Source organism: Loa loa (assembly GCF_000183805.2).
Source record: "Loa loa unplaced genomic scaffold supercont3.729, whole genome shotgun sequence".
Taxonomy (NCBI): Eukaryota; Metazoa; Nematoda; class Chromadorea; order Rhabditida; family Onchocercidae; genus Loa; species Loa loa.
In genome coordinates, this window is record NW_018108909.1 from 1,615 (window position 1) to 14,191 (window position 12,577).

At 35.6% G+C, this 12,577-nt stretch overlaps 2 protein-coding genes across 2 annotated transcripts; both read right to left on the bottom strand.

Annotated features, from left to right (window-relative positions):
• Positions 1-1,071: 1,071 nt before the first annotated feature.
• On the bottom strand, positions 1,072-1,807 carry LOAG_06901 (hypothetical protein; the record flags this gene model as incomplete). Its single annotated transcript, XM_003142435.1, has 2 exons — positions 1,072-1,373; positions 1,774-1,807. 2 exons carry the CDS (start codon positions 1,805-1,807, stop codon positions 1,072-1,074), a joined length of 336 nt encoding a protein of 111 aa, XP_003142483.1.
• A 2,844-nt stretch (positions 1,808-4,651) lies between these two features.
• On the bottom strand, positions 4,652-11,778 carry LOAG_06902 (receptor family ligand binding region containing protein). Its single transcript, XM_020447275.1, has 18 exons — positions 11,510-11,778; positions 11,233-11,367; positions 11,010-11,107; positions 10,648-10,885; positions 10,413-10,526; positions 10,095-10,276; positions 9,229-9,367; positions 9,086-9,149; positions 8,784-8,929; positions 8,581-8,669; positions 7,759-7,897; positions 7,561-7,689; positions 7,253-7,375; positions 6,968-7,052; positions 6,323-6,535; positions 5,820-6,013; positions 5,503-5,680; positions 4,652-4,971 (listed from the first exon to the last, which is right to left on the bottom strand). Exons 1-18 carry the CDS (start codon positions 11,729-11,731, stop codon positions 4,898-4,900), a joined length of 2,562 nt encoding a protein of 853 aa, XP_020302478.1. The 5' UTR covers positions 11,732-11,778; the 3' UTR covers positions 4,652-4,897.
• Between the last annotated feature and the right edge of the window lie 799 nt (positions 11,779-12,577).

The window sequence follows — 12,577 nt, forward strand, 5'->3', positions numbered from 1 at the left end:
TTCACTTTCGTCTCTTACTTACGTCACCAATTCGTCCATACTGTTGTAAAATACGCTTGAAACTCGGTATCCATGGAAAATTACAAAAGAACATAAAGTGCAGATTCATTCGTTTTATTTTATATCCTATGGATGTGAAGTCCTTCATTCTCTATTTCTTCTCGCGAAAGGATTAAGGTCACGTAAAGAAATCGGAGTGGAACGAAAGCTGAAGAGTCGGTAGGCTACATACTATTTTCTGTTTGCTAAACTTCTGATGCAACTTTTCTTGCTGGAGAATCTATCATTGGATTAGTGAAGAATGGTTAGTATAACGGACCGATGGTGCAGAATTTAACGCAGTGCATGTTTCTTCCTGTGAATGAATGTGTCATGGTAGCGCTCCAGCGATTTTTTTTTTTGTATAAATATTGGAGATTTGCTGCAGTGATCTGGTGAAGTTCTTCCAAATTATCAGGTGATATTTCTAAGTAGTCATTTAATCAGAAAAAGTTGGGTGGTCTGTTTTCATAGTTTTGTGGTGTTAGATCACGGAAATCGAATTTCTTTTCGAGTCGTTTCCCAGATATTTAAAGGTAGCTAAGTGTGAATATATGGAAGTTGTGATGTCTTCCACAGTGCGAATTATTTAGCTTTCATTTCTGATCGGAGTTAGTGAACAAGGGGGAAGAAACAGGAGAAATTGCCATCATAAGGTTTTCTACTTATTGCAGTAGGGGAAAATGGGTTATCTTCACTTTGGCGGGTTGACCTCCATAAATTATGCAGAAGAAATCAACATTCATGGAGTCTATGAAGAACGATGAAGACATAGTGCATCGCGAACACTCAATGCTGCTTTTATTGGTAATAATTACTGCTGGCATTTGTATTGCAAGGTAGTTTATCATTTTGTCCGCTATACTTTTACTAATGCTTGTGATGAACTGTGCTTTGCCCGATATGTGCACAGAGATTTTTCGTTTGGATTAAGAAAGGAAACTTGGCTTTGTTATCATCCCGCATTTGTTGCTATGTTTCTGCCTTTGCTGGTGTTCCTCGTCCTCTTGGAAGAGCTAACTGAGTCGGTCGTCAGTGGGTGCCGCTGATGCTAGAATTTCTCTTCCTCTTGCCTATTTCTGTTATTGTTATCGCAGTTTTCAACAGGTTTTCTTTTTCGATTTTGCTGGAAAGAGCGTTTACATGTAGACGCAACACTTTACCGTCGTTTTCACTTTGTTGTTCCTCTTGTTGCTCCACTTCCAAAAAGGGTGCAGTGAGGTGGAAGGATTGCACAGCGCGGGCGTACTTTCTCATTCCGTGCAAATTGCGTCGGCTGCATAAATTATCAGGATTACGTTTGTGATCATTGGGTCTCACGTCACTATCAGTTCCTTAAATAACAGAGTTGAAATATTACTGGACTTGTTTTAGGTAGGTTATTACATCCCTTCAACTATCGCTTTCTTACTTTTCGAATAACAGTTCAAGTAGCGTCAAATTATTTGTTGTTTTAGAATTAACATTTTCTTAACTTCCATAAATCCTTACATTGTTCTGTGGAGATATGTTTAATCGTTTATGTTCGGTTGCAAAATATTCGCTTTAGCGGTGTAAGAGTTGCAGCACACATCAGTGTAGTAGTGACAGCTGGAGAAGTCAATTTTATATATTGAATATGACAGGATTTCAAAGTGTCCATTAGTAGGGAAGAAATTGTTGCTGTTTTTTCAAAGGTCTTTAGTTAAGATATCTACTATTTTGCTATCAATTATACAGTTTAATTTTAAGGACTGCTCCACAAAAGTGCTGTTACACTGTTTGGCATTTGCCAAAGAATATATAACTATAAAGTGAACAAGTCTGCAGGTTATTTAATACCAGGGTTTTTTTTCTAGTGAATTAACGCAGTTATCGACGCCAGAATAGTTTATCGTTGCGCCCTGATTTCGGCACTCAGACAAGATTTGTATGCCACGAGTTCCATTTTTATGTACTTCTTATAGCGAGGATCAAATATCATTTGAACTGCTATAGAATGTAGTGCACCACTTGTGGGTGTGCGAAATGACCTCGTCAAATTCATTTGATTTTATTTTACCTTCATTTTATGTCCCGCAAAACATATTTTTAATTTTTTCGTCATTGGTGGACTTGTGGTTTCGTAGAAAAGCAGGATGCCACTCACGCACTCCAGTAGTGCACATATTTTTGTGTTGCCTCGATTGGATCTCAAAGTTTAAAAAAACGGTAGGTTTTTTGAGAAGTAGACTTTTTTTGAGGTTAAGGAAGCTATATCGGGTAAGAAATGAGTACCAGTATTGTCAGTAGTCGTTGAGACTGACGTTGTTAGCACTTATTCCACCCGGCATTTTTGGTAACAAAATCGTAACAGGCGGTTATTTAATGTGATTAAATACATGTACCATTCCAGTAATTTGTTGAGAAAAGATTTAAGTTTCTCATTTGATTAGCGACAGGGATTTTAACCCTACATTTACTCAAGCTTAATTAATATAGACGAATTTTCCAAGTGCTCGTTTCACGCTGGAAATTCATTTGTTATGTTAGGCAGCTTATGCTTATGTTCCCCTTATTTTCTTGTTATTTCCAACGGATGCATTTCAATTTGTATCTGATCGGTAATATATTTTTTTTTTTTAACCGCCTTAGTACTTTGTAACGCGTTTCCCAATTCTTCCACGCCAAGAAGCATACGTTATTCTTCGTTATCTTGAAACTTTTTACTAATGAACCGATTTGGGATCAGTTTTCTTGGTTCCAAGTTTTGTTGATAGAGTGTGCTGGAGCGGTTCTTTGCGTTTGTTTATAAGTTCAAAGATATGAGGACAACCTGTCTGTTCCTTTTTTTTTTTTTTCGAATATTTGGGTAAAATGAGCAGGAGAGTTCAGTACTTTATGATTTCTTAGATTCCTTTCGTACGAAAAGAGTTTTTGACCAATTTCTTCAACTTACTCGAATGTTGGGAAGCATTCTTTTCCAAGCATAAAGATATGGTTTCTTGACTAATTTCCCGTGAAGAAATGGCATTAAGCTGTATTAGTGTCCTTGCTGAAGCGAAGGGCTCATTGTCCATTAAATTGTGCTGTTTGGATTGTCAACGCAGTATTACTTTGGAAGCATTCGAAAATTAGCCCTATAAAAACAGTTTTAATGGAGGTTATATGTGCTTGTTGATTGTTTGCATGTTATGTGCAATTTTCCTTCATATTTTTTCACTTGTTTTGGCATAATTACCTATAAAAAATGGAAAGTGATTCTGCTGGGAACGAAGCTCCATCTTGTTAAATTCATCAATATTATACTCCTTCAAGACATAAGTTGTTAGATTTCCTGGAAGTTTAACACTTTAATTCTTTCTGGGAGTTTGGAAGTTTAGCACTTTAATCCTCAAATTGACTATAACTTCTTCAAAATATGACCGTGTTTTTTAAAGTCATTTTGCTCAAGTTAACATCCCAACCAAATATAATGATCTGCAGGGAATTTTCAGGAAGGTGCTGTTTGGAATCACCAGGTGGGTTGAATGACATGACGCCACGCATCCGTAATACTCTATGATATTTGCCTTCAATATTTTACGAAGGCAAATGGTGCAAATCAACAAAGGTGCCTGAATAAGTAGTACTCCAGGTCTTATCAGTGTTCTTACTCAGTGTATTTTTAAATTCAAAAGTATGTCGAAATCGTGCTTTTTTACTTTTTAAACATCTATTTGTATTTGCAAACGGACCAGCTGTTGCACTGCGCTTTGTATACATGGTTGGTGAATAACCGTTCATTTTCGCATGGTTTTTAACCCTTTTTTCTCCTGCTGTTTTTTGATTGTCGTTTACATCGCGTTACGTACCCATTCTCCCTTAGCGTTGCGTGGTGGTAATTTTTTTAAACAGCTTATTCGCAACCAAAGTTATGGGTATGGAATTTGGAAATTTAGAGTTTCAAGTCGAGACTTAAATTAGAGTTAAAATCTCTGAAAATTATTAGACATTGGAGTATTGTTAGACACTGAACACTGTTGAACTTTACACTGGTCTCAGTCACTTTTGTTCGGAATGATCCAAGAGAATAGTCCGGATGATTCGACATTTTGAAACATGATTTTATGTAATAATAACGCATAGTGTCCTTCACTTCCAAGGGTATCTGTAAGTGGTAAATAGAATAGTAATCCGTTTAATCGTTGGTTAGAAGAATGGGATGAACGTTTTTAACAGTTCCCGATATCGCACATCCGTTTGCTAAGCAGTTTTGCTCGGTAAAAGGAACATTTCACCAGGGAAACAAATCATTATGAATGCAGTTTGAACCTTCTTCTTGGATAACAAGTTTTTTATCTGCAACTGAGACCAAACATTGTCCATATGTTAGTTTTGCTTTTATACTGTACTGTATTATACTCTACATGTATTATCACAACATCGCAATTGTTTGTTTGGCTTTGGTTTGTGCGTAATTCTGTTCCATTCAGTAGACGTTATTCAGATCCTCATCAAATGTCATAAAATACTTTTTAAAATGCCTATTCCGCCGCAACTTCGGAGTTTTAGGGGATTTATTGCAGTGCTACTTCGTTTATATGGAATAAGATCATGAGACCTGGCTAATTGGTTCATAAGATTCGTTGGTCAAGTCGTGCTCTATGTCGAGGTAATGACTCACGGTAAAAGTCAACCTTTCCATTTTGTCATGAGGCTCTCGTTGCTGGCAAGGAAATATCGGGCGGTGATAACAGGCAAGGCGTTTATTCTGTGTAAATTCATCTGAACTTACGAGTTGCGTTGCAGCTCCTCAAAAGTCACCGAGTGGTAGTAAGAAAGAAATAGCTTCACTAGTAGGAGTTCGAAAATGTTGCGAGATGAATTTTTTGAACTTTATAAAGAAAAAAATGAAGCACTACAGAAATAATTCGCTGAATGTTGACGATGTATCTTCGTTTTCCACCTCTTCATAATTACTGTTGTATTTATCTACAAAATGAAAACTCAAGTGTGATTTTTTTTGAAGTCGAGCTTTGAAAAAAAATGAAACAGTTTCTAAAGCACAGGAAGATTTTCTATTCAATTTTCTAATTTTCTATTCAATACCGACTTACGACTCGTTGGGACTTTGCATAACGATCTTAATTATCCTAAAGGAACATCATCCGTTTTTAGGACATCGGAAGGGATTATGAAACTGTCCCTATCTACCTACTCTACTATTAAACTCCAAGCAATCCTTTGGCAGCGAAAGAATACGTAGATCGAATATAGATGGCCAAGGAAATCAAATATTGGGAGGGACACTACCGGAGAAACTTGAGAGCTATATTATAGCAAGTTAAAATGAGAGAAAAAATCTCAATGGCTTCCCAGAAAATCAGTGGAGCGATAGTTGGAATTACCTGCAAATAGTTTCGAGAAGTAAAGACTGGAGCTATCTGGGATCGTTTTTTTTCGCGAAGGAGAGATTTCTCTAACCGAAAAATTTCTTGTTCTTGCTATAGCCAAAAATGTTACCCGTATTTTCGCTTGGCAAATTTTCGATCAAAGCAGTTGTTGTGAGTGCAGTTGGAAATGAATGTGTTATATTCTCATCGCTGGTGCTGATATATATACGTTCACGAAGTGGAATACCAGTTGTTTCTTGAATATGTTTCCGCAAACGCTGACGATAATCCGCGATTTTTTTCTCCTTCTGGACAATGATTTTATATAAGATTCTTCAAAGAAAAATCTGGATTGTTCGTAATCGAGTAATGAACTGTGAAAATACTAGAGGGATTTAAGAGCAATATCTTCATTTCAAAAAAAGTAAATTTTAAGATGAAACCAACATGCTCTATTTGGCACTTCAGATCGGCATTCTCATGAACAAGCTGTTGACACCTTTTTTGCTCTATTCCAGCAGCATCTGGATGATACAGTGGTTTAGTACCATCGTTTTTCTCCCCACTTTTAGGTATTCGACGTATATGAACAATTTTTGGCAAAAATACTAGACCAAGCGTTATATATGTACTCAATAAAACTGAAACTATGACAGCAATCAACACCTGTTTTTCTCCAGTCGCCGTTCTTAAGTTTTCAAAAATTTGCTGAAACCCAAATTCGAAGAATTAAAATATGAGGCGCTGATATAGTAGAGTGGTTTATCCACTATACCATACCACTTTAAATGTTTAACAACTCAATATACTGCATCGTAATACTAGTGTCTTCAAACCCTCTTATTCGTTTCTCTAGCTTAACCGTCAATGTAACATATACTAAGGATTTCAGCTTTGTAATTCAATCTTTGAACAAGAAAAAGGAAGTTTCGAAAGAATGAAAAAGAAACCAGTAATGCTAATAAAAGCAAAATTGGCATCGGATTGAGATCGAATAAGAAAAGTGACAATTGGTCCAGTTATTAGTGATAACACGGCGACGTTATATATAGCCAAACCAACGAAGCGTAGATCGTTCACAAAAAGAGGTTTTAAATTACGCGTTTCATATGCGAGGAAAAGACCGAGCACCAATAGCAAACATTTATAACCCATTACCAAGCCTATAAAAACGACACATTTTCTTTCTGTCTAAAAACCTAAATCACAAAAACATTCCAACTAGTACTGCAGCACCGTTATAACATTTTATGGAAAACATATATAATTAATTGTATCTCCAAAAGACAAAAGTGATAAAGTGTTGGAACATGGATTCACGGGAATTTCAAAGAGAAATCAGTAAAATGCTCGCTAGAAAATATAATAAATACAATTGTCCGCGACAAATATCAGAGCATGATGCTCCGCGGCCTTTCTTTTCAAAAGATATGTTATTCTGTTACATTTTTGGGTACCTTTTTATTTTACAAGCGTTTAAACTCATCAGAAAGTCATAATCCTTTGCTACAAATCCGAAATCTCTACATCGTTTTACACAATTTCGAATCTGTCGGCATTTGGAAATTTAACACAGTTTTCGAAAAATCTAATACCTGTCCACATTTCTTGTCGTTTACTTTGACACAGTTCAAGGATCGGTAAAAGCATAACATCTTCTTCAGTTCCCATTGGTGGCTCCTGTAAAAGAAGACAAAGTGCACGACAGAACATATAGTCGAATATATAAGATCAGGTTTTTGCAGATGAGTTTTACAAACACTGAATATAATTTGTGATACCATTCAGAAACAATTTTTCTTATCGGAATTTTTCTGGAACTGAAAGGAAATTTTGCACAATATGCATGACCCTCAAAAAATATTCGTTTCTGTACTTACTTGTAGTGGAAACCGTTGTTCGACCCTTTGAATCGGGTCAAATGTAAACCAACAAGTTATTATGATTACATCGACCACAAAAAATGCAGTAACTACGAGGTAGAATTTGCATGCAGGCACTGACTGCAAAATGCAAAATAGCAAATTGTCGTGGTTTTGAATTTGTTTTCAGAATTTTATATCGCGGAGGTGGATTTTACAAAAGTGATGAAACGCAAAAGTGTTAAAATGTTTAAAATGGAAATAAATTATGGTATCCTTCGAGACTTTACGATGTATTCGGCTTTTCAAGTTCATAAGTGTGCTACCTGTCCTGTAGTTGGCCTGGAGATGAGATGCTGATTCTCTGCTGCGCCTAACCGATGAACAACCCAAACTTTGGCAAACATCGACCCATAAGCAAACGTGAAACCAACCATTAAAAGTGATATTTGTGACTAAAAATTGAAAACATTCAGCTGAATAAACGGAAATGTCATTTTAATTTTTCTTAAATTTAAACTAACATGACAGAGTAGTGTGAATGAATGCTTTGGAATAGTGATTCCACGTGCTGGTAGACCCAATAACAATAGGCTTAGGCAGCAAAGTATACATCCAGCTAGAAGTACATTGTTACACTGTGGTTGAGATTCCATTATTATCCTGAATTCAAGTCAATGGGGATTATTTATAGAATTATAAAATCTCAACTGTCGCATCCTGCCGGATGATTTAACTGACGAACGGTGGTTATTAACTGCTGAACCTAACTTGAGAATAATATTCTTTATTTGTGTAATACTAATTTTAGGATTGCAACTCCATTGTCCAATCCTTTTTCTTTGTTGATGTACAAGTGGGAACGGTATGAAAGGGTAGATTCCTGGCATTTCTGCATAGTGAAATTTTTAGTGGTCCGAACCATTTAGCATCAGAGTGCTGCAAAACAACACCGAGGTCAGCTTTTAAAAGAAATATTTCTAGAAGATGATACAGTTCCTCAGAAGACACTACAGAACTTGATATTTTGATTCTATCTGTTCACATGTAGAAGACCTATTATATTTGCTAACTTCAGAAATAAGAAGGAATTCATCTGCATTTAAATTGAAACATTAGTTAGAGGCAAATAATTTGAAGCAGAATTTTTGCTGAGGGTTTAAGAAATTCGAAGACTAGAACGTTCAATGTGTTATGACTATGATGAATGAGTGATTTTTTATTTAAAATTCTTATAGCCGTTTAATGACCACCACTTATCAATCACTTCTTTTCACGAAGATAACTGGAAAAATAGTAGCTGGATGCAACAATCAAGTTCAATAATGAAATTATTAAAAACTGACATTCTATCAGAGTTCCTGATGTTAAATATGAATATAATACATGCAACGAAGATTCCGACCACTGCCAGTAACGCAATTGCATAATATAACTGAAATAGTAGTTAATCAATTTTTTACTTGTTTTATGACTGAAATTTGATTGTTAGCGGATAATTAAATTTCAGACTGAAAGGAAGTGACTAATTACACAGCAAAAATATAACCTCTAGATCAACGGTAAGGAGCCACTCTTGTATAAGAGTCGAATCCGGAGGAGGTAATCCATTCATTGTTGAAAACTTTTCCTTACCATACCAGTCCAGACGAAGTGTCGTTGTGTCGTAAATACCCAGCATTTGATATTTTCCATCTGCAAGAATGTTTATTGCGATCCCATTGAACAGATTTTTCAATCTCAATGAACTATCAATAGTTGAAAGTCTTAATAACGTTGAGATACTTGAAATCTAATTAATTACTTACTAAACGGAAAGTGCAACATAAGGAAAAATTCTTTCATATCAACCTTGCAGCTGTTCGATTTGTGTTCGTGCGATGCGATCACCAAGATCATTGAACATAACCTGACCCTGAAAGTTCATAGGACTCGACAGAGTGATTTACTCGCACAACTTTTTTACTAAAAACGGGAAAAGATTCAGAACTTACTGAAACACCGCGAAATTGCGTGTCTTTAACGCAGTTGAATAATTTTTTTGCTATGCTTGTATTGTTATAAGCAAAATTCTCAAGACTTTGTCCTGCTTGAAGTTTTGATAGTGTGCAGTTGAAAGCCAATGCAACTGCCCTGCAAACAAATCAGCAAACAACTGCTTAATACGGATTGATTAATGACGGCTATTGCATTTTGGAGTGCTTGGCTCTATTTCATATTGCAATACGCTGCAGTTTTGTTTAGCGCTATTTCGACAGTCACAGATTCAGAGCTAGTATCCGCTATTCAATCAAGTTAATTGGTTCAGCCTCAATCCAAAAAATATTGAAGAAAGCCCAGTTGGAGTAAAAGTTATGCAGACGCTCAAAATTTAAATTCTCAACCTTACATATACCTTAAAAATCCAAAGAAAGAAAATATAAAGAAGGCTTTAGTGACACTCTCGGAAAAGCAGTAGTTTGCAATTATTTTTGTAGACAGAAAGATTGTATCTGCTTTACGCAAATGATCAGCTGACATCCTACAGCAGTAATCGTAACCCACTACAAATTTTATACGGAAATGGTTGGAAAACGAAACTAAATTTGACGGACCAAAAACTTCTACTTCACACAAGATCACAGACGGTTGTATCAAGAAGATCCGTAATGCTAGCTTTCGTGGACAACATGCTACAGGCCTATTTCAAGATAACTGCCCGGTCGCGTTTTAACGCCGCCAGTAGTTACCATACTTTGATAACTAGATGTTCCGAGTTTAAATTTGCTGTAGGAAAGTTCTATAAAATCCATAAAACCGGAGCAGCATAAATTTTAAACTTTTTAATGAACTTTCTCAACAGAAATGGAAAAGTAATTACCAGACAGCATCATAGGCTAGGGGAGCTTCTGGAAAACCACCAGTTTCAGCTGGATCAGTGGTCAGCATATTCATCAATCGTTTCTGGAACTGCTTACCAGTCATTCCGGAAACTGTCAATTCTTCGTCTCTACTTAACATTATACTTTCCGTTGTTATATGATACTGTGCTGCTTTAATCATCTAAAAGAGATTTCTTTATTATAGTTATCTGTTGTATCGTGAAATATATAATTTTTTGATTTTCTTACGGCACAAACAAGTTTCTATCAATTCTTCCATCATTAAAAATGATAAAATGGCAAATCAATAAACTTACTTGTTCGGCAGTGCAGTTAAGTGGCTCATCAGTCGGTGGAATGAACCACGTATCAGCATACCAACCAATGAAAAACCAAACGTACTTTCTACCATAGAGATCATGCTTATAAGCCTATAAAAACTGCGGTTATTTAGAAAGTTCTTGACGACCTTCTAAATATGATTTTCCCGAATGTATCGACATTTCTTGAAATTGCTTTCACAAGTTTCGAGTTCTAAAATCTACAGCTTACCTGACAAAGTACGCGTCGAGCCTCAGTAACGTAGAACAAACCAACAATAATCCGAGCATCTTGACGTACCAAGGTTTTTACAGCATCCGAAGGATCACCGTAAAAGCTTTGCCGTTCAACTCGAATACCCTTTTCCCTACATTGCTCTTCAAGATCTTTGGCTGTTGACGTGAATACTTCTTCAACTGATTGTAAAATCGTTATTTTCTTCCACTTAAATTTTTGGAAAAGTCTTAGCCTGCAAAAAAATGTGCACAATGTCGACAAACACATGGAATTTTATATAAACTTATACTGGTGAAATCACAAAATTCAAACTCATGTATAGGAAAAATTACCGTGGGATAAAAAGAAACTTAAACCTTGTTGGATTTTGCATATTTGCGGTAGGATGAGTTCTAAAAAGTGTCGGAAAGCGCTGTCTGTTGGAAAGCGCTGGAGAACTGCCACCATAAGAAAGCTAAAAAAAAGCTAAAAAAATAATAAGCTAAAAAAAAAATGAATAAAAGTTCAACTAAAATGCAGACTTTACAACAAATAAAACAATAAGAAAAAACTTATAGGAAGCTTAACGAGAATATTTACCACAACGAGATTCCAGACTGGAGCTGCTTCCGCAAAAACAGTTGTCACAGGGCTACAACCAGCTAGCAACATCAGTTTTGTTGGAGCCTTATACAGCAATTCGTACAGTTGCTTTGCTGCTAGACCCGGTTGACACTAAATGGAAAATTTTACCGGTATATAAAAATGAAAATAGGCATTTTAAATTTTCAGCAGTAATGTTCATCAGTGGAATTCCTTCAATGAATTTTTAAAGAAACTAATAAGAAGCAACACCAGAAAATTCTTGGAAATGTACCTTACTATTATGATAATGCAACTTCAACATATAACCCGGTAAAATATTGGTATTGGCATTTACATCCTGAAGGGCGATCTGTACGGCCGGTAGACACGCTTCACCACCCGCCCATCCACCCGAGCCTGCTTCCATCGGAAAAACGCCTCCAATATGCAAGTCCACACAATTAATAATTGCGCATAAGCAGCCATTAATAATCAGCAATATCCAAATCAACATTGCCGCCACATCTTGCTTTATATTACTCGCTCTTTTACCTATAAATTATGTGTTTTATCCATATATTATCACTTCATTCTTTATATTTGCATATTTTTTTGCTTAACTTTGGCGTTATTATGCGCAAATACTAATAAATGATTTAATTAGATGTGTAATATAAACACAAATTTTGCTGTACTTGAATGATACCCTATGGAAACAAGCATGACACTGAAGAAGAAAGTAGTATGATTAAGTAAATATTCAAAAAAGTTTAAAAAACCAAATTTATGAATGATAGCAAAGCATCCTGAAGGAAATATAATCTGTTGGTGTTCAAAAATGTTATTGAGTACCTCAAAATTTGTGAAATATACCATGAGATTATTTTAATAAATAAAAGAAATAGAAATGCAGTATTATAATTTTTAGCAGTGTTCATCTTTACTCTTTGTTGAACCAAGCAGGGATAAAGCATTTTACTTATTTCATAGCGAACAATTTGGTGATAGGTTCAAATGTGAAATGAAGTTCAAAAAGAGAAATCACAAAGACAGGAGGTCGAATCAAGACGAAATTTTTTTCCCTGAAGTCCTGAGAGAAAAAATTATTCATTATAATGTTACCACCACTAATGCTTTTTGCATATTTCCTCCACACACGTCCCTTCATATATATTCGTTTTCTTCTATCTCCTTCCTCATGAATGACTCGGAAATGTTCAGTTTAACATTATTATCATTGAAAGATTATAAATACTAATTGTCCATTATGATTACTGATTACTTCCATTTGTCTTTTTATCTGTTCATTGGGACATTAACCTAACCAGATGCAACAGGAAGATCATTCATGACTACATTC

What these genes read in the sequence shown, in the direction of transcription:
- LOAG_06902 (XM_020447275.1), bottom strand. Translation starts at nt 11,731, where the DNA reads ATGTTGATTTGGATATTGCTGATTATTAATGGCTGCTTATGCGCAATT. An exon ending in TGCATTATCATAATAGTAAG is followed by an intron (nt 11,368 to 11,509) that starts GTACATTTCCAA and finishes TTTTCCATTTAG; the next exon opens with TGTCAACCGGGTCTAGCAGC. An exon ending in CATTCACACTACTCTGTCAT is followed by an intron (nt 7,690 to 7,758) that starts GTTAGTTTAAAT and finishes TTCAATTTTTAG; the next exon opens with TCACAAATATCACTTTTAAT.